Source organism: Hemitrygon akajei, chromosome 26 (genome assembly GCF_048418815.1).
Source record: "Hemitrygon akajei chromosome 26, sHemAka1.3, whole genome shotgun sequence".
Classification (NCBI taxonomy): Eukaryota; Metazoa; Chordata; class Chondrichthyes; order Myliobatiformes; family Dasyatidae; genus Hemitrygon; species Hemitrygon akajei.
In genome coordinates, this window is record NC_133149.1 from 33,928,104 (window position 1) to 33,950,414 (window position 22,311).

General features: G+C 40.0%; 1 protein-coding gene across 4 annotated transcripts in view; it reads left to right on the forward strand.

The window, feature by feature from the left end:
- LOC140716843 (tubulin-specific chaperone cofactor E-like protein) overlaps positions 1–22,311 on the forward strand; it is a 58,749-nt gene that overhangs the window by 19,639 nt on the left and 16,799 nt on the right. For all 4 annotated transcript variants that reach the window (XM_073029808.1, XM_073029807.1, XM_073029809.1 and 1 more), the window contains 4 exons: positions 6,434–6,615; positions 9,977–10,233; positions 13,801–13,927; positions 17,256–17,369. In XM_073029808.1, coding sequence (XP_072885909.1) covers positions 6,434–6,615; positions 9,977–10,233; positions 13,801–13,927; positions 17,256–17,369 — 680 coding nt within the window. The remainder of the gene's footprint in view (positions 1–6,433; positions 6,616–9,976; positions 10,234–13,800; positions 13,928–17,255; positions 17,370–22,311) is intronic.

Below are 22,311 nucleotides of genomic sequence, written 5' to 3' on the forward strand. Positions count from 1 at the left end.
ATAAAGGACAATATATGTCTAAGGTAACACACACATTATATTTCAAGTTGGAATAATGTGTAAATTTAATAATAACCATAATGAAAGGTCTGCTCTCCCAGGTGGTAAAGCTTGCTGGTTTTGGAGTACAGTTCAAGAGGCAGAGAGATGAGACACTGGTGTATTTTGTCCCATTTAATTCTCTTCCTTGCAGTATCTGGGTGATGAAAGGAGTAAATATTTACAGTGATTGATGGTGGCTCATTAATCAGACAGACAGCTTAGCCCTGAAAGCTGTTTTATCTTTTTTGGGCTATACTTTTTCAACCAAAAGGAAAGTATACCATGATTTTCCAGAGATACCTTGTAGGCAGTGGAAATGTTTGTGAGCTGGGAGATGAGTCATAGCATACCCAGTTCCTAATCTGTTACTGCAGTTGAAGTATTCATGTGACTAGTCCACTTGGGTCTCTGGCCAGTGGTCACCTCGGGACGTTGTTGATTATTTATGGATTTAAAGACAATAAGCTGCACCTCCCAGCAACCCACCTATTTAACTTTAGCCTACTCACAGGAGAATTTGCAATGACCAATTAACCTACTAACGGGTAGAGCTTCGGAATGTGGGGGGAAACCGGAGCACCCAGAGGAAGCCCATGCATTCATGTGGAGGACATACAGTACAAGCTTCTTACAGATGGCGGCAGAATCTCAACGCCCCTGAGCTGTGATAGCGTTGTACCAACCGCTATGCTAGTGTAGCACCCTTTGTGGAATTTGCTGGCAATGCAGCTAAATGTCATGGGGAAATGGTTACTGTCATTTGTTGGACTGGTGATTGCTGACACTGGTAGGATGAATGTTATTTGCTGGTTAACAGTTTATGCCAGATCTTGCTTGATGGAGGCACGTATTGATTCATTAATTGGAGTTGTGAATAGAATTGAACACTACAAACATAAGAAAATGTCCTCATTCCTGACGGAGAAAAGGTCATCATTAGATTACTGATTTTTTTGAGCCCTTCACACAGCTTGGAGTTTTTGGATCAGTGTCTTGGCATTGACATCCAGTCTTCCTTTGTTTTGTTTTGACTCCCAACCAATGGAATGCAAGTAAAGACCCTGCCATCCTTATAACCTATCCCATAAAGTTTAAATGTTGCACGTCATGCTCTCCAAGTGACTTCCTGGGGGAGAAAAGTCCGATAATGTTTAGAACAATTTGGGATGAGAAGGAATCTGAGAATCCTATTCCAATAATCAGAACTAAAGTGGGAGTTCCATGTTCTTTTATTTATTTATTTGTTGACTGAGATACAGCATGGAATAGGCCCTTCCATCGCTTCGAGCTAGGCTGCCCAGCAAACCCTCAGTTTAATCCTGACTAATCATGAGACAATTTACAATGACCAATTAACCTACCAACTGACTTGTCTTTGGAATGTGGGAGAAAAACCACACGGTTACAGGGAGAACGTACAAAGGCAGAACGGGAGCTAAATCAGGGACGCCTGCACTGTAAAGCATTGTGCTACCGTGCCACCGATTCCATTCAGTGTCTCAGTAAAAGGGGATGTACAATCGTGAGCAAGTTCAGCCCTTGCCTGTAGGAATTCAACAGTCAGTGTTCACTGGACAAACTAGTAGCCCTTTGCAGAAGTTTCCCATTTGCTGGGAACTGGACTACATCCTTGCATCTCATTGTGATTTGAATATTGTAAACAAATGTCATTTAAGTGCCATTGCAACAACAACCTTGCACCCAAAGTCAGTAAGACCAAGGAATTAATTGTGGGCTTCTGGATGGGGAAGTCGAGGGAACACACCAGTCCTCATCAAGGGGATCAGCAGTGGAAAGGGTGAGCAGTTTCAAATTCCTGGTTGTCAGCATCTCTGAGGATCTATCCTGGGCCCAACATATTGATGCAATTACTAAAAAAGGCACAACTGTGCTATATTTTGAGCTTGAGATTTGGTATGTCACCAAAAACTCTAGCAAATTTCTACAGATGTACCTTTAAAAGCATTCTAACTGGTTTCATTACTGTTTAATATGGAGGGCCCACTGCAGAGGAATAGACAATTAAACAACAAATTTCATGATGTATGTCAGTGATATTAAACCTGATTTTGAGTGTCAATTGGAACAATTTCACTGAAGCTTTAGGAAGAATGTGGAATGCATGCTGCATTTGACCTCTACGATGACAACATCTGGAACAATGGATGTAACCTTAAAAACAAAGTGCTGGGAATACACAACAATTTCAGGCATAAGCATAAAATTGGAATTAAGTAGTTGTGTTATGAGAACAACTTAATACAGTATAGTGAAAGCCTGGGCCTTGGTCTCAAAAATAAATTTTTTAAAAGTTGGAGATTCGTAGAACAAAGTACAGCACATGGATAGGCTGTTCAGCCCACGATGTCTGTGCCCATCCTGATGCCAAATTAATATAACCCCATCTGCGCATAATCCATATGCCTCCATTCTTACATGTTCAGGTCTAAATTAATATCTGCTTCATCACACACAGCCCATCCTCAAGTAGAAGATTCCCATTACTCTTCGTGAAAGGCTCCTTTAAGCTTTCCCCTTCTCACTTTAAACATTGCACCCTCGTATTGACATTTCCGCCTGAAGAGGGGAATGAATACAATCAGACTGTCATAATGTTGTATTCTTTCAGGTCTCCCATCAAATTCAGATGCTCCATGGAAAACAATCAGAGTCCAAGAATTTGTCCTATCCCTCCTGTTAGCCAATGTTCATTATTATTCCAGGCAACATCCTGGTGAACCACTTCTGCACTTTCTCCAAAGCCTCCACGCACTTCATGTAATGAGGTGATCAGAACTGCACATAATACTCCAAAATGGCCAAAGGAAAATTTTATATGGCTGCAGCATCATTTCCCAACTTTTATATTTAATGATGCCACTGATAAAGGTAAGCATGCTGTATGCTGCCTTTATCACCACATCTACTTGTGTTGCCACTTTTCTGGAGCAATGGACTTACAGCCAAGGATCCCTCTGTAAATCAGTGCTCCTAAAGATCCTGCCTTTTTCTGTATAATTTTCCCTTACGTTAGACCTCCTGAAGTATTACATATCACACTTGTCCAGATTATGCTTCATATGCCATTTCTCCACCCATATCTTCAACTGATCTATATTATGCTATATCCTTTGATAATCATCTTCACTATTTTGTGCTATCCGGAAACTTATTAATCAGCCTATCTATTTATTATCAAAATCATTTATAGATATCACTGATTGCTGTAGAATGTGATCCAATCTGAGAAGCACCTCTTTACCAATACCATCTCTCTTCTGTGACCAAGTCAATTTTTGAATCCATTTTGCAACTCGCTACAGATGTGTCTTAATCTTCTGCAACAACATATCATGAAAGATTTTGGCAACTGCCTTACTAAAGTAAGCTTGATTGGTGAGCTTACTCCAAAAGAACAGTCAAATTTATAAGCCATGACCAGCCCCGTGCAAAGCCATGCGAACTACCCTTAATTAAACTCATGCTTTTTCAAATGTATTTAAATCTTATCCCCAAGAATCCTCTACCTACTAGTCATGTAAGACCCACTGGTCTATAATTTCTCTGATAAGAGTAAACTATTCTTGATTTAGCCTTGGGAAATGAAATTAGACAGGTAGTGGTAATTTCAGCAGGAAAACATTTTTCTTTTGATCCATAATTCAGTTAAATATTCAGCACAGTTATGGAAAAGGGCAGAGATAAACTTAGAGTCAAAGCTGTAATTTCAAAGAAAACATGGAGGGCAAAAAAGAAAGTTCATGACAGACACTGGGAGCTTAATGCTACAGCAAGCCTAGGACTGCAGAAAGTGCTGAAGGGAAATTAAGAAAGCAAAGGCAGGATATGAAAATATACTGAAGTGAAATCAAAGAAAATCCAAGTGGGATAACTACAGTAAGTATATAGTGTGGCTTATATACAGAGGTGGAGAATGTAGTAACTTTCTTAATGAATACTCTGTCATCCTCTTCAAAATGGAGGACAATAGTGGTGTTTTAGTTAAGATGGAAGAGAGTGAAATATAGTAGTAGAGCAAGCAGTATGTTAAAAGTGGATACATACTGGTTATTTTTTTTAAAGCAAGGAAAAATTGCTCTATTTATCAATCCTCCCTTACTATAGGTGTGATACTGAAGCTGTGAAGGAATGTTGATGTTCCCTTGTTAAAAAAGAAATAAACTGACCAGTTAGTTTAACTTTGGAGGTGAGCAACCTTATTGGAATCTATTCAGAGGAATAGTATAGACTTTCAGTTAAGATTATTCAAGGACAGCACGAATTTGTGAAGGGAAGTTAATTTATGACAAACTTGATTGAGCTTTTAGAGAGGTGAAAAGGAGAGCCCCTGAGGTCAATGTATTTGTTGCAGCCTGCTTGAAGTTAGAAATTATTTTGACAATGTGGTAGGCTGGTCAAAAAATAAAAGCTGCTTGGAACTAAAGGGGAGTAATGGATTGAATCCAAAATTAAGTAAATAGAAAATAGTGTAGAATAATAGTTGATGGGAGATTTGAAAATGGAACACTGTTCATATGATCTGACCATAAGACATAGGAGTAGAATTAGGTTTTTTGGGCCATTGAGTCTGCTCCACCATTCCATCATGACTGATTAATTATCTCTCTCAACCACATTCTCTTGCCTTCTCCTTTTAAACATTGACACCCTTACTAATCAACAACCTATTAACCTCTACTTTAAATATACCCAATGATTTGGTTTGCATAACCATCGCTGGCAAAGAATTCCATACATTCACCATTCTCCAGCTAAAGAAATTTCTCCTCATAATCTGCATTCTAAAGGGATGCCCTTGTATTCTGAGGCTGTGCCCTCTGGTCCTAAACTCCCCCACTACAGTGCTTTGAAAAAGTATTCAGTGTTCACATAAATGAGTATTACAACCAGGGATTTCAATCAATTTAACTGAGAATTTTTATTTGTGAATCACAGGCTCCTTTTTTCACAATGGAGCCCCAAAAACGGGGAAAATTGTAAAGCACGAAAAATTAAAAATTCAAAAACTGAAATGTCAGTGTTCAAAAGTATTCATCTCCTTCCCCCCCCTTGCCCAGTTAGAATCATATACAACCCTGGTTAGACTATGTCTTGAGTATGGTACTGAAGCTCAGAAAGATAGGATTGTACTGGTAGGAGTGAAGGGGAGCTTTCAAGGATATTGCTTTGACTGGGAAACTTTCACTGTCAGGAAAGATTGGATTGGTTGGTGTTGTTTTCCTTGGGACAGAGGAGTCTGAGGTTATTGTAAATGAGGAATATAAAATAATGACATCTAGATGAAGTAAATAGGGAGGATTATTTCCTGCAGGAGAAGGGACAAGCATGAGGAAATTGGTAGAGGGACTTGAAAGAGTACTCATGGCTTCAATTTGAAGGTGGTAGGGATTTACAACTCACTACCTGAAAAAGTAGAAGAGGCAACTGCCCTCATCACATCTGAAGAGTCCTTGAATGCACGCTTGAAGAGCTATAACCTGCAGAGGTACAAATGAGTTCCAGACAATGGGATGTAGTTGAGTATTTTTCAACTTCATGAGTGTAGCAGGCTCACAAGCTCCTAATATTTAACTTTTTAATGTTTTATCTATGAAAATATTATCGATGAAGGTGGTGCTTTAAAACACATTTCCTTAATTCTGTGCAGGTGTCAGATCCAAATACTACATATGTATCAGCCTTGCAGAAACTGTTGAGACCAGAAGCCAGTTCAGGCTGTACCACAGAGGAGCCAGTGGAGAAGGAATCTGTTATGGAATTAGGATTAGCATGGTGCATTCAGTTAGAAAGGTTGACAGTGATTACTTTGGCTAACAGTTTGCTTCTCTGAGCACCGTTAAAGTTATTCAAGGGGTGGAAAATGCACATATTGAATGGAGATCATGAGAAGAGTTTGAAAAGAACAGGTACCACTTTAAAAAGAAAGCAGAGATAGTATAAAGGTAATAACTTCAACTGTGGAACAACAGAGCTTGAGAAGAATGAGGTTTTGGTTGGACTGAGGAATTAAAACATCTATGCAAGAAAAACACTTTTGTTTTACAGATTGATCTAACAAACCTAAAATACAACTCCCCAAAAAGAGGATGCCAATGGGTGCAATTCATTATTATAATATGGGTAGTCACTGCATGAACAAGAAGTGCAGAACTAATGTGCATTTTATCCTTTTACTGGTTTTGTGGGCCAGGTAGCATCAACCCTCAAGGGAGACAGCAATGGCAAAAGAATTGTTGCTTGAGGCTATCCAAGTCATTCTTAGATTGATAATTATGGGATATATTTTACTTTTAAATTACAATAGGTTAGCTACTGGTCACTTCATGCTTCTAACACCCAATTCTGCTAATCTTCCCTTTTGCATTTGCAGATCAGTAAAATTGTGTCAAATCTCGCCAATCTGACCTTTCTAAATCTCACCTCGAATCCGCTGACTGAGGCCAGGTTAGACTCAACATGTGCTACCTCTTTCTCACGAATACAGAGACTTGTCCTCAACAATACCAAGCTTTCATGGGAAACCATTCACACGTTTCTGCAGGAGTTACCAGGGTAGGAATTCTGAATTACTGTACATTTTGCCTTTGTACCTTCTGCTACTCTCCCACTTTTCACAGTTTCTTCCTTTTCTAACTAAAGAGCCAAATTAACTAAATATTTAACTATTATTTTGCTCCTCCATCAAGCCAACCTTTGTTTTTGTGTTACTTTCATTTTCCTGCTGGGATGTAATGTAGTCTTGAATTTAGATGCAACAGCTTTTATTTTTTTACTAACATATGAATCTCATTGCACCTCCAGCCCTCTAATCTACCCTCAACCAATCACCAGTTCCCTACCTGTACTCTTCTCGCCTTGCCTGCATGCTTCCACTATCCTCCACCCTGCTCTCTGTCTCTATTTAATTATAGATAAGGGTTCAGTTGGAAAACAACTAATTTCTCAATATATGCCGGTGATATCAAAACTGGTTCTGATTCTGAGTTGGAAGTTTGCTCATTTATAGTTGATAATAATTTGAAGTATGGAACTTCACCACTAGATGTCAGTGTTGTATTTAAAAAGGTCAGTACAGCATATAAGAAATGTTTCTAACTAAGCCTATTGAAGTCTCTGGGTGTTACAATATGATCTGTGTATGCAGTATTTGTAAAAACATGAAGTATGCTAATGAGCTACCAGTTTCCTCTTTCTTACCTTTACCTTTATTTCTGGACGTTAATTAGAAAATCATTGTTATATGTAAATAGTGAGTTAAGTAGAAAAGCTTTGACAGACAGTTAATCTTCACGGTACAGAATAAGACTTTTACCCATCCTACATGTTAAGGTAGCAAGCTTACATTCAAACTTCAAATCTTAACAATCTTATGTATGAATGTTAAAGATGAAATAGCTAGGAGCAGCTCTGCATCTTGTACAGTACATCACTTTTGGTCAGCTATAAACTCCTAGCTGAATTATTCACAAAATGTCTGCTCCCTCAGTCAGGGAGTAAACAGGTTTGATATTAAATGCCATCATCAATTTGATTTATGTAGTGTTCTTAATCATTTGGCATTTTAATCTTCCAATTGTCTTTAAGAAAAAGTGAATTCTAACTGACAGGTGTAATATAACTGACAGTGTTTTGACATTTTGTTTTAAGGAATAGTTCAGTTTGCTTTTCCTCTTTTCTTCACTATGGCTCCATGATATATGTCGAGCTTGAATAAGAAGGTGGATGAGTCCCAGATCACTTCCAATATTACGATGTGGTGCATAAATGATTCCTATAACAAGCATCTGGTGCTTGAACAATGTATTGGAGAGATTAGCACTGCACATTGTAAGATATTTTTCCTTTGTGGAGCAGTACATTTGTTTTAAGTCAAGCTCTTGCTCTAATCTCCACTCTTCAGTTCTAATTCTTAAGCAATAAGGAGAATTAATTCTCCAAGATCTGCAAAGGGGCATGATTGAGTTTCTACAGGTTTTATATGCAGATAAGGCCCGTGATGTATAATTGTTGGATAACTGCTTAGATTTAGAAGTGTAACATGACCTTGCCGGATTCATGTATCTGTATGACTTTGCAGTGATATTTATCATGCGCCTGTACTTTTGATCTATTTGTGTTTCACCACAATTTGTTAATTTGTTCCTGTGTAGTGTATGTCCTGCTACGGGTTACAATAGCACCCTCAAGCTATCCTGTTCCTATAAGCATCAACAGCCTATTTCCAGATATGTTATATTTTTTAATGCAGGTTTTTAATAACTGTATACAAAATAAAGTGAAATGAGCACTTAAAAGAATAATTCTATTTTGTAAAAATATATTTCTGATGTAATATTACCCAAATAAGAAAACCAAAAGCCCTTTTATCTATCATTACATCATTTCTACCCTTGCTTTTGATCTTACTGCATGAAATACCTGCATGTGTGAAGAAGAGTTTCAGGATTCCAAAGGAATGAGATAGAATTTATCAGCTGTTTGCTTATATGTATGTCCTGCAGGTGTGATATGAAAAATGTGAATGTAATTCAGATTACGTGTAAAATGAATGAGATTTACAAATTTAGTGTAAATCCCAGTTTTCTGAGGACCATTTATAAGAGTTGTACTGGCTTCTTCAACTGATGAATAAATCACAAGAGCACGCTGTCCTCTCTTAGGCTATTTTGACTATACCTCTTCCCACCCTGTCTTCTGTAAAAATACTATTCCCTTTTCTCAGTTCCTTTGTCTGGGAGGCATCTGTTCTCAGGATGAGGCGTTCCTTTCCAGGACATCAGAGATGTCCTCCTCCATCAAAGGATGGGGTTTTCCTTCATCCACCATTGATGCTGCCCTCACCCGTCTCTCCTCCATTTCCCGAACATCCGCGCTCACCCCATCTTCCCACTGCCTTAACAGTGATAGAGTTTCTCTTGTCTTTACCTACCACCTCATGAGCCTCCGCATCCAACACATTCTCTGCAACTTCCGCCACCTTCAACAGGATCTTACCACCAAGCACATCTTTACCTCCCCACCCCCCATCACTTTCTGCAGGGATTGCTCCCTCCATGTTTCTCTTGTCCATTTGTCCCTCCCCACACTTATCTCTGCAAGTGGCCTAAGTGCTATACCTGCCCATTCACCTCATCCCTTGTCTCTATTCAGGGAACCAAACAGTCTTTCCAGGTGAGGATCTGTTGGAGTTGTCTATTGTATCCGGTGCTTCCGATGTGGGGTTCTCTACATTCGTGAGACCCAATGTAAATTGGGGGACCGCTTTGTCAAGCACCTCTGCTCCATCTGCCAAAAGTGGAATTTGCCGGTGGCCAACCATTTTAATTCTTATCTCCACTCCTGTTCTGACATGTCAGTGTGTGGCCTCCTCTTTTGCCAGGATGAGGCCATTCTCAGGGTGGAGGAGCAACACCTCATATTCTGTCTGCATAGCCTCCAACTTGATGGCATGAATATCAATTTCTCCTTCCAAATTCCCCTCCTCTTTCCTTCCTCTTCTATTCCCCACTCTGGCCTCTTACCTCTTCTCCTTACCTATCACCTCTTACTGGTGCCCTTCCTATGCTTTCTCCCATGGCCCACTCACCTCTCCTATCAGATTCCTCCTTCTCCTGCTCTTTACCTTTCCCAGCTCCTGGCTTCACTGTTACCCTCGAGTTAGTCCTCCTCCATCTACCCCCACCTTTTCATTCTGGCATCTTCCCTCTTCCTTTTAAGTGCTGAAGAAGGATTTCGGCCTGAAACGTCGACTGTTCATTCATTTCCATAGATGCTACCTGACCTGCTGAGTTCCTTCAGCATTTTGTGTGTGTTGAAGTGGTACTCACTTTTTTGGTCTATTCCTTGTTTTGTTTTTCTTTGCTATATTCTTATTTGTGTTCTGTTGCTTTTTCCTATTCCCCCTCAAATGCAGGTTAGAGGAACTCTTCCTGTGCTTTAATGACTACACGGCAGTTTTGTTGTCACCCTGTTCCTACCCATCACTTCGACTCCTACATATTACTGACAATAATCTTGCCGACTGGGCAGAGATACACAAGCTTGGACAGATGTTCCCAGGTCTGGACACATTAATCCTAGCGAACAACCCTCTAGTCAGCATAATGGATTCACAGGCAACTTTGGCACGACTTTTCCAAAATCTGCGATCGATAAATCTTCATAACTCAGGTATGAAATGCAATTTGAATATTTTATTTCATTGTGCTTAGAATACTGATTAAAGATTTTTTTTGTCAATGGAAACTTTAGAAAACATTCAAACTAGTTTGCATATGAAACCCCCGGTTTCCTTGGTTGTGTAAGTCCAGGGAAGACACACTCCAGTCCCACCAAACCCAAGAGATTGAGACAGCTCTCCCACCCTAAATCCCGGTTTGTGTGGATGCTGTGTAATTTGCTACCCTGTTACAGCTCAGTGCCAAGAAATAACAAGACAGCACACTGCATACGATCAAAAGAATTATATTTATGAATCTTAACTAAAAGGTTAGTAAAGAAAAGAAAGAAAAAAACAAAGAGGGCCCATCATAATTAAACATTCAAATGTGCACAAGTTGGAGCTCAACTCTTCCAAAAGTCACTGATCCTCAGTAGACCTCGGCATCCTGCTCCATCGAATCAAGATCCCCCACCGGGTCAAATCCTATGACCAGTTCTCCCCAGCGTCTCCTCTCTTCATCTCCCGCCAAACAAAGAACCCAGCTCACACACAACACAAAAACACACTCCCCTCATTGGACGGCTCACATTCCAAAGAACCCGTTATTTCTAACCATAACCCAAACACTGCTTCTACAGAAACATAGAAAACCTACAGCACAAAGCTGTGCTGAACATGTCCTTATCTTAGAACTACCTAGGCTTACCCATAGCCCTCTATTTTTCTAAGCTCCATGTATCCATCCAGGAGTCTCTTAAAAGACCCTATCATATCTGCCTCCACCACCATCACTGACAGCCCATTCCACGCACTCACTACTCTGCGTTTAAAAAACTTACCCGACATTTCCTCTGTACCTACTCCCAAGCACCTTAAAACTATCCTCTCTCGTGCTAGCCATTTCAGCCCTGGGAAAAAGCCTTTGACTACCCACACGATCAATGCCTCTCATTATCTTATACACCTCTATTAGGTCACCTCTCATCTTCCGTTGCTCCAAGGAGAAAAGGCCAAGTTCACTCAACCTACTCTCATAAGACATGCTTCCCAATCCAGGCAACATCCTTGTAAGTCTCCTCTGCACCCCTTCTAAGGTTTCCAAGTCCTTCCTGTAGTGAGGTGACCAGAACTGAGCACAGTAAAGTGGGGTCTGACCAGGGTCCTATATAGCTGCAACATCACCCCTCGGCTCTTAAACTCAATTCCACGATTGATGAAGGCCAATGCACCGTATGCCGCCTTAACCACAGAGTCAACCTGCGTAGCAGCTTTGAGTGTCCTATGGTCTCGGACCCCCAAGATCCCTCTGATCCTCCACACTGCCCAGAGTCTTGCCGTTAAAGCTATATTCTGACATCATATTTGGCCTACGAAAATGAACCACCACACACTTATCTGGGTTGAACTCCATCTGCCACTTCTCAGCCCAGTTTTGCATCCTATCAATGTCCCGTTGTAACCTCTGACAGCTCTCTACACTGTCCACAACACCCCCAACCTTTGTGTCATCAGTGAAACCTTTCCCAGGATGTTGCACATAAATTTATTGAAAATTTCATTCCTGTGTCTCTCAGTGTTGTGAGTCAATTTGTCAGTTTTACAAAATATTGGATTGGAAATTATTATCCATAGATCTTATTATTGCCTCAGTCTTCCTTGTCTTTTAAGGACAATTTCCATTTACTGAAGTGATTATTTCAGGGGTAACAAAGTCTTATCTATCAGAACATTATTGAAAATAGTACCTCATCTTGAGAAAATTATTGATCTTCCTGGAAGAGTAAATTCTATGGATTATCCTCTGAGAAGTTTATGTAGTTAATTTAGGAGAGTAGTATATATTAGTATAAGTGATTGAGCTAATGGAACCTGCACCACTGCAAGTGAGTCTCAGCCTGAAACATCAACTGTTTATTCCTCTCCAGAGATGCTGCCTGACTTCCTGAGCTCCTCTAGTGATTGGATTTCCACAGTCTGCAAAACTTTTGTTTTTATGGTATAGGAATGATCTGTCCTCATGAAATTTTCTTGAACTGTTTTAAAATGATATGGTAGTATCTGACACCAAACAGTGCATCTTATAATCCTCAGCAAGTGAAAAATAAAATGCCCTCTTTATACATCCAGTGTCAGCACCATCCTATATCAGCTTATTAGTTTCATTTCTCCCATCTGTACTGTCAACCACTCAACTTAATTAATCTTTTTTTAGTTTGTACTTCCTTTTACTGTTCTTTTCATCAGAATTTAAGTAAATTTTTACCCCTTTTCTCTTATCTGCCCAGTTCAATAGCTGCTTCCTGTGGCTACATCTAGATCTATTGATTTAAGTGAACAGCATTCTCAGTATAATTGTTGAGCCCTTTATACCATCCATCCAAAAAATCTGTTTTCTGTCTCTTGATTATCTTGTAATGTACACAATAACCTTTCCTTAGTGCTGCCTGCTTCATAACACGTCTCCTCAGAGGTACTTTGACACACTGAAAACAAGATGTACGTCCTTAAATTGATACATTTTTAATATTTTATTGTCTGCTGTGTTATTTAGTTAGTTGCTCAAGATTGACCTACTGAGTATTTCTAGACTTGCTCTGTCTAGCCCAGTGTTCTTCCAGTTAATTTCAACATTTGCAGAATGTTACAGTACAAAAGTCCTTGTCAGATCAAGTCTGATTTATCTTTTTGAATCTTTAACCTTGCCTACTTTGAATTCTATTTTCACAATTCTTCGCACCTATTCACTTTGTCCTTTTGTAACTTCCTGCTGACATTTGCATAGTTATTGTCTCTCTAAAATTGTCTGCTTCCTTGTATATGCAGCTCTCACATCTCCCAAGTCATTAATATATCTGGTGAAAAGCTGATGCTAATAGTTCCTTTGAAATAACCCCCACTTGCTATGTTAACCAATTGGAGAACTTTCTCTTTCAGAACCAATTACCAACCTATGTCGTCTTGAATTCCATGCACTTTTAGTTTAATTTTTATCTTTAAGGAGTTTTTTTTTAAATTTGATCAACTAATATGACTTTTCCATACTAATTCTTTCATGTTCTAGGCTGGAGTTCATCCAATCCAAAAGATCTGCCTTCAAAACATTATTTTTCTCAATATATTTTCTTTATTTTGATTACATCTAGGCAAAATGGGCCATGGGCACCATGGTAGTGTAGCAGTTAGCGCAAAACTATTACAGCTCAGGGCATTCTGGAGTTCAATTCTGAGTTCAAGGAATCTCTGTATGTCCTCCCTGTGGAATGCGTGGACTTTCTCTGGGTCCTTTGATTTCCTCCCACAGTCCAAAGGTGCACCAAGTAGCTTAATTGGTCATTGTAAATTGTTTTGTGCTCAGGTTTGGGTTAATCGGGATTGTGGGGAGTTGCTGGGGCAGAGTGACTCAAAGGGGCGGAAGGGTCTATTCCACACTGTATCGCTAAATAAATAATATATAGGTTTTTTTCTTTTCTAGCCATGAGTCAATTTAAGATCAGTTTCAAAGTTTAGATATATTACAAGTAAAAGAATACTCAAATGTTAATTGCTACTACTAATAAAGCACTGTTATCTAATAGGACTAAACTCATGGGATGACATTGATAAATTCAAAGCATTTCCTAAACTGGAGGAAGTGAGACTTCTGGGAATTCCATTACTGCAGAATTATTCTGAGGAGGAACGACGCAAGCTTGTCATAGCTAGGTAATCAATCTGGAGAGTATGCTTTGGATCAGTGGTGTGGTGCATGTGCCTGCGGGTGTGGGAACACTTATGTGGCAATGAATAAACTCTTCTCGGGCTTCCAGCCGAGTACAGGCATCGATTTTAACCAACATTTCATCGGATGATTACAGGGCATGTCTAGTCCAGTGGTATTTATATCCACATTGTCTGTACCTCCTGATTGGTTAGTCCTCACTCAATCAGGTTTCCACTGTCCCACCTTGTTTACAATTGAATTCCAGTTCTTTCTTAGAGCAAGACCTCTGTCTTTGTTAAAATTCTTTTCCTCTAGTTTTATTTCAATGGCTTCCTTCACCAGGCGGTCCCAAAAGCCGTTGATGCGACATAGTAGTTTTGTGCTGTCGAAGTCAATCCAATGACCATTGTGAATGCAATGTTCTGCTACCACCGGTTTCTCCAGGTAACCAAACCAGATACATCACCTGTGGTTCTTGATGCAAGTTTCCAACATGCATCTCATCTGGCCAATATACACAGCTCCTCATTCACAGGGAATCTTGTAAACGCCAGCCGACCTGAGTCCCAGGTCATCTTTGACCCATTAAAGCTGTGATTTGAGCCTCCTTATGGGTTTGTGGATGGTATTAATCTGGTATTTCTTCAGGATCCTGGTGATCCTTCCAGAAACTGTGGAAATATAGGGAAGACAGGTGGTAGCGACAGGTTCCTCCTCATTGTTAGGTTTCCTGGTTTTTCCATCGGCTCTTTTAAGGGCCATTATACCTCAACAATAACAGCCACCGTTACGCCTCCCAAAGCAGAGCGGTTTTTTCTACTTCGATTAACCCTGCATGAACTATTTAGGACCCAGAGAATCTCCACGAAGAAAAAAGACGATTATGCACAACGTTCCTACAAAATGCCTACAATCAGAATCAGGTTTATTATCACTAGCATGTGACGTGAAATTTTTTGACTCAGCAGCAGCAGTTCAATGCAATGCATAATCTATGAGAGAAAAAAATCATAATAAATGAGTAAATTAATTGTATATATTGAATAGATTATTTTTAAATGTGCAAAAAAACGGAAAGTGAGGTAGTGTCCAAAGCTTCAAAGTCCATTTAGGAATCAGATGGCAGAGGGGAAGAAGCTGTTCCTGAATTGCTGAGTGTGTGCCTTCAGGCTTCTGTACCTCCTACCTGATGGTAACAGTGAGAAAAGGGCATGCCCTGGGTGTTAGAGGTCTTTACTGATGGACCCTGCCTTTCTGAGGGAAGAAAATCCAATCAGGCCCATAAAAGGGCCGATGGAAAAACCAGGAAACCTAACCACCTGACTAGACATGTCCAGGCATCATCCCTGACAGAGATCACAGAGTTTGTCATCGAAGCATTGGTTAAAGTTGATACCTGTACCTGGATGGAAGCCTGGGAAGAGTTTATTCATCATGAATGCCGGGAAAGTATGTGGCAAATTTTGTATTCTGCTTGGTGTATGGAGGATACTCCTTTGATGTCAACTGCAAAGGAAAGCATGTATTAGGCTGGTATGCTGCTTTGGGTGAGAGATGTTTATTTTGTTGTGGCTGCCCCTATCCATTCTTGCAGTGTTTAGTTCTTTCTAAATGTTTGGCTGTAGTTTAATGGTTTATTGGTTTATGTCTGTTAACCATGTCAGTGCAGTTTCATTTTAAGCATCTTAAAATTTGCTTTGCTTCTGTAATTCAGAGCTGAACATGTAATTTGTAGTTTACAATTGTCAGTGTCATTGTTCAGTCCAGTCAGATGTTAAACGTAAATTCTGCCTCCCCCCCCCCCCCCCCCCCCCGTACCTTACTTTCACATACCATTTATCTATGTACATCTGAGCAAAAAATGTTGCAGTCCTACAGTATGTCATGATGATCGATAGCACATCTCAGCAGTGGGTCCATGGGTAGCACCTTTTCTAGTGGATCAGGCGATGGCATTTGAAATTCACTTCAAAGATTTGAACGCAAAAATTAGGTGGCCTCTTCAGTCAGTACTGAGGAGTGCTGCATTGTCAGAGATGTGGTGGGTTATGGCTAAACCATTTGCTCTATCAAGTCATTGCAAAAGTTTCCATAGCATTATTTTTCAGAAGGGTGCGCGCGGGGGAATTGACCTGGTATTCTGGCCAGTATTTATTCATCAATTAGCATTGCTTAACTTGTCCGATCATTATCACATTACTGACTGTAAAATGCATTGAGATGATTGGAAGCTCAGAAGAGCGTGTCTGTTTATCTTTAAAATCATCCAGCAACAAATTGACTAGCAGTCTGTATTCTGCCTGTTTACAGAGCAATCATCCTATATTCCTGCTAGCTTTGTCACCTTCATTTTTCTTCATTTGTTAAGCAGTCTTCTGATTCATCTTTGAAGGAATTTAAGAATTATGCAGCAGCAGCTTACATTTATACAATGCCTTCTGCATTATAAAATTACACAAGCTGCTTCACAGGAGTATTATCTAACAACATGTGAGCAAAGCTGCCAGGTTTATGTAGACAGATAACCAACAGCCTGATTAAACATTCAGGTTTTAAGAACTAAGACGTAGAAAACCCTGGCCCCTCCAGGTAGAGAGCTTCAGAGCAACTGAAGGCATGGCTACCAGTAGTGACTTGATTAAAGCTGCAATCATGAAAATTGGACTTGGAAAAGTGCAAAGACCTGAGGATTGTAATGGCAGAGTAGGTTAGAGAATGGGCAAATTTGAAATCAAGGATGAGAAATTTTAAGCATGAACATTCCCAGAACAGGAACTAATGTAGATCAGACATAATAGAAACACTAAAACATAGAAAACCTACAGCACAATACAGGCCCTTTGGCCCACAAAGTTGTGCTGAACATGTCTCTACCTTAGAAATTACCCTCTATTTTACTAAGCTCCATGTACCTATCTAAAAGTCTCTTAAAATACCCTATCGTATCCGCCTCCACCACCGTTGCTGGCAGCCCATTCCACGCACTCACCACTGTCTGAGTAAAAAACTTACCCCTGGCATCTCCTTTGTACCTACTCCCCAGCACCTTAAACCTGTGTCCTCTTGTGGCAACCATTTCAGCCCTGGGAAAAAGCCTCTGACTATCCACACGATCAATGCCTTTCATAATGGCTATTTGGGAAATGGGACTTAGTAAAAGAAAATATAAAAGGCAAAATTGCAGATGAGCTCAAGTTTATTAAGAAGAGAATAATTTCAATTCCTTTTTATAATAAATCGTTTAATTTTGGAGCAAGGTCATCTTTTTTTCTGATGGTTTATTAATTCATCAAAACCAATTTGAAGAAAGACTTTCATTTTTCTAAACAGGTTACCATCTATTATTCTATTAAATGGGAGTAAAGTTGCAGGAGAAAGGATAGATGCGGAGCGATTTTTCATCCGTTACTACTTAAATCAGCCAGATGAAGATTTACCAGAAAGGCAAGTGATTTGTTTTCAAGATTTGCTCCTTGATACCCTTTCTCTAATACCTTATATTTTCCCTTGCTACTTCAAAACCTACCATTTTATAGATAAGAAAAAATAATTTAAATGGAAGTGCTCTGACTTACACTGTGGCATTGAAGAGAATGTTGGCCTTTCCATTTAGGTTTCTCCAAATTGAAACATCAGTTTTTTTTGCCATGTGTACATTTAATTCCTTATCCAAATCAGATAGACTATTTTCCTGCCAACAGTTTTACCCTAGGAATCCAGGCATTGACACCAATCCAAGCAATTTTACATTACCAAAATGGAATAGTAATCCTTATTAAGATGTTGATGAATAAATCGAGCGTGCTTCCTATTTGGTCATGGAAATTAGTTTAATCATGTGAGAAGACATGTTTTCAAGGTGAATATAAAGGTAACTGAAGCACACAGGGGTTTCAACCACAAAACAAATGCAATTCTTTCCACTTTCTGAAGCCGGGGTGCTTTGTCTTACAGTTTATTTAATTTTGTTCTGTGACTTGTTCTCCTCAAAATAACTAAACCCTAAATATTTTGACAAATTTTTGTGACATTCCAGTGTGATAAAAAGTATAATTCCACTCATCATTTCTGAATGTGATTGTTCAAAAACTTTGAGCTGGTTATATTTTAATTTTCTTCCACCTTTGTCTACAAACAGCCCCAACCTCATGCTTTCTGAGCAGTCGTTAATCAGTGATGAACCTGTTATACACTACCTTATTTTCCTTGCCATCCACATGGTGACAGTACTCTAAATCTATTAATCAATATAGTTTCCATTTCTGTGGAATCCACGTTATATAGTCTAACAACTTGTCTTCCCGGGACCAAACGCTGGAGAGCAGCACTAATGGGAGGGGCCAGTTCTCAACCCAGCATGTATTGCAGTGCTGTGCTCCACCTCACACCACCTTTGGTGTACCCTCCGCTGGTCAGCTGCAACAAGTGACACCACGGCATGAGGGCTTGGTCTACTCAGGATATTGCATTGCAAATATTTTGCACAACAAGGAGGGTTCCTTGTGCCTCACCACCAAGCCTGCTGTTCATTTGATTGGATCATGAAAGATCTGATTATGGCTTCAGTTGTTCAGTTGATGCCCAGAGAGGTGATTAATTTATTCAAGAAGAAAAAGGAGAAGTATGTAAAGCTTTGGAAGTTGGGATCAAACGAAGGACATGAGTATAAAGAAGTCAGATAAGAACTAAAGAAGGGAATTAGGAAAGCCAGGAGGAGGAGGGGCCATGAAAAGTCATTGGCAAGTAGGATTAAGATCAATCCCAAGGCATTCTATACATACATCAAGAGCAAGAGGATGAGTAGGGAGAGGGTGGGACCACTCAAGTGAGATACTTAATGACTACTTTGCTTCAGTATTTACCAAGGAAAAGGATATGGAGGAGCAGGAGATCAGTGGTGTGTGTATAAGTAAGTCAGGGTGTTTAGAGGTCAAGGAGGAGGAAATGTTGGGCCTCCTAATGAGCATTAAGGTGGAAAGATCCCCAGGGCCTGATGGGATTTTCCCTAGGTTATTGATGGAAGTAAGAGATGATATTGCTGAGCCCTTGACCAGTATCTTCGTGTCCTCTCTAGCCACAGGTGAGGTCCCAGAGGGCTGGCGAGTGGCTAATGTTGTACCTCTGTTTAAGAAGGGAACGGGAAAATCCTGGGAACTATAGACTGGTGAGTCTCACGTCAGTTGTAGGGAAATTGCTGGAGAAAATTCTTAGGTATATAAGCATTTGGAAACTTGTGGCCTAATTAGGGAAACCCAGCATGGGTGGCAGGTCGTGTCTTACCAACTTGATCGAGTTTTTTGATAAGATGACAAGAGAGATTGATGAGGGTAGGGTAATGGATGTTGTCTACGTGGGCTTTAGTAAGGCATTTGACAAAGTCGCTCATGGGAAGCAAATCAGAAGATTAAGATGCATGGGTTCTGTGGCAAATTGGCTATTTGAATTCAGAACTGGCTTTTGCTTAGAAGACAGAGGGTAGTAGTTGAAGGGACTTATTCGGGCTGGAGGTCTGTAGTGGAGTTCTGCTGGGACCTCTGCTGTTTGTAGTTTATATAAATGATCTAGATGAAAATGTAGGTGTGGGTTAGTAAGTTTACAGATGATACCACGATTGGTGGAGTTGAGGATAGTGTAGAAGACTGGCAAAGAATACAGCATAATATAGATCAGTTGCAGATAACGGGCTGAGAAATGGCAGATGGGGTTTTACCCAGATAAATGTGAGGTGTTACACTTTGGTAGGGCAAATGCAAGAAGACAGTTCACTGTAATGGGCAAGACCCTTAATAGTGTTGCTGAACAGAGAGATCTTGACATCCAAGTTCATAGCTCCAATAAGGTGGTTAAGAAAGCTTATAGGACGCTTCAAAAGTCAGGAGGTTGCACCTTCATAAAACTGGCGAGACTACATCTGGAGTATTGCACACAGTTCTGGTTGCCCCACTATAGGAAGGATGTTGAAGCTTTGGAGAAGGTGCAGATGAGGGTTACCAGGATTCTGTCTGGTTTAAAGGGCATACCACGAGAGGCTGGATGAACTTGGCTTATTTTCTCTGGATCGTCAGAGGCTGAGAAAACATCTGATAGAGGCTTACAAGATTATGAGAGGCATAGATAGAGTGGACAGAGAGTATCTGTTTCTCAGAGCTGAAATGTCTAATACCAGTGGGGATGCATTGAAGGTGAGATAGGGTAGGTTCAAGGGGGATGTGAGGGGTAAGTTTTCTTTACTCAGAGTTGTGGATGCCTGGAGTGCACTGCCTGGTATGGTGGTTGAGGCAAGTACATTAGATGTTTTTTTTAGAGATGTTTGGATAGGCACATGGATGTAAGGAAGATGGAGGGATTATGGACAATGGTGTAGGTAGGAGGGATTAACGTTTGGGTGTATTTGACTTGCTTTTTAGCTGGTTCGGCACAACATTGTGAGTTGAATGCCCTGTGCTTGTTCTGTACTGCTGTGTTCTATAAGCCTTGACTTGCCAAAAATCTATCTCTACCATGAAAATATTCCATGGCTTGGCCTCCACAGCCCTCTGTGACATTCCAAAATTTTAGACCCTGTAACAGAAGAATTAAAACACGTCTCCATCCAAAGTTCATAACCCCTTATTTGGAAGCTACAGCTTCAGTCCTCAGTTTTCGCAAAAATTGGAAATATTTTCTCTGTATTCACCTTTTTATCACTCCTCGGAATCTTTTCTGTTGCCTCTCATCTCTTTGCATTAAGTTCCAGTGATTATTATCCTACCATCCCTGCCTTACTAAAGTTTTTCATGTTTCCTTCTGTTTACTGTTACATCCTGATGCATTGTCCTGAAATGTTGGACAATCAGGATATAATATCTTTACTTTCAACTACCTTGTCAATTACCCCTCTTCTGCTTTTGGTTTCACTTCCTCGATGATGTGAAGAACTTGTGCTTTTGACTCAAAGTTTGAGATTGCTGTTATATTTTCCTAAGTACGAATCCCAGCTTCTCTTGAGTCCCTCACAACCTCTGCAGCTTTCGCTTATGACCTTAATCTGCTACACACCCTGTTATTTTTCCATACTGACACTCAGCCATTGTTAGTGACAATCTCCCCTTAAGATTCTGCTCTTTTGATGGCTCTGCTCTTATACCCACTGTACTGGAGGAAAAAGTAATTGTCAACAACCAGCTATCTCTAACTTTCCTTTCATGTGTAACTCTTCTTTCATCTCTAAAATCTGTCTACTTGCTTTTCAGCATCAAGGTATTTTTCTCCAGAACCCTTTCATGTCTGCTTGCATCTCACTTTCCTTCTCGCAGCTGTGAGCTTGAGATTGAGCTCTTTAATCCAATTTTCAGATGGCTTAATTTCCATTCCCCTTTCACCACATTTCCTTGATGGCTCATCCCAGTGAAACTGGATCAACTTAACCATCCCTGCAGCTTAACTATCTGACAGTAGATCTTAGCTTTTAGTTCCACCATCTCTGTGAGCTGGTACATCCAGAAACTGCATGTTTACCTGCAGTTCAAGTATATCGCTATTACATGTATACAGCTAAGTGAAGTATAGTTCCTCTGGGGCCAAGGTGCAAAACACAGCACATACAGTTATGATTCAGCACATAGTCATAAAGTAATAGCATGTCCCTGAGTGCCATGGCCTGTAGATTGGCAGGTGGACATAAAGTGCAAGGTGCATGTTTATGTGTAACAGTATAGTGTGACTAGCACTATTATAAGACAAGCAGTGGTATAAATATGTGTTGAATCTGCTTCCTTTGTCTTTTCAAGCAGTGCATTCCAGATTACAGTAACTCTCAGCTTACATTTTCTCTAATATTGTTTCTGGCCTTTTGCAATTTATCTAAAATCTTTGTTCTCTGGAACTGACCCTTCTGGGGATACTTGAACAGATTGGGAGAATGGGCAAAGAAGTGGCAGATGGAATATAGTGTAGGGAAGTGTATGGTCAGGCTGCAACATAACGTCCTAACCCTTGTATTCAGTGCTTCCACCAATGAAGACAAGCATGCCATACACTTTCGCCACTTTGTGTACTTGTGTTGCCACTTTCAGGGGTCCTTGCAATGGTACCTCTATATGGTGTCTCTATACGTCTACACTACATGGGACTCTGCCTTTCACTGTAATGCCTGAACTTAACTTGAGAAAATGCATCACTTTACACTTCTGAGTTAAATTCCATCTGTTATTCCTTTGCTCCCTTTCCCAGTTTGAATACTATATTTCTTCTGATCTATTTGAAAGCATGCTCCATATACCCAGGTTTAACTTTTTGCTATGTATCAAAAGGAACAGCCCAATCATGAATCTTCATGCAGAGTCATGCAGATATTTCTAACAATCCATATAGTCAACAAACTATCCCCCTCCAGTTAAATTTGGTA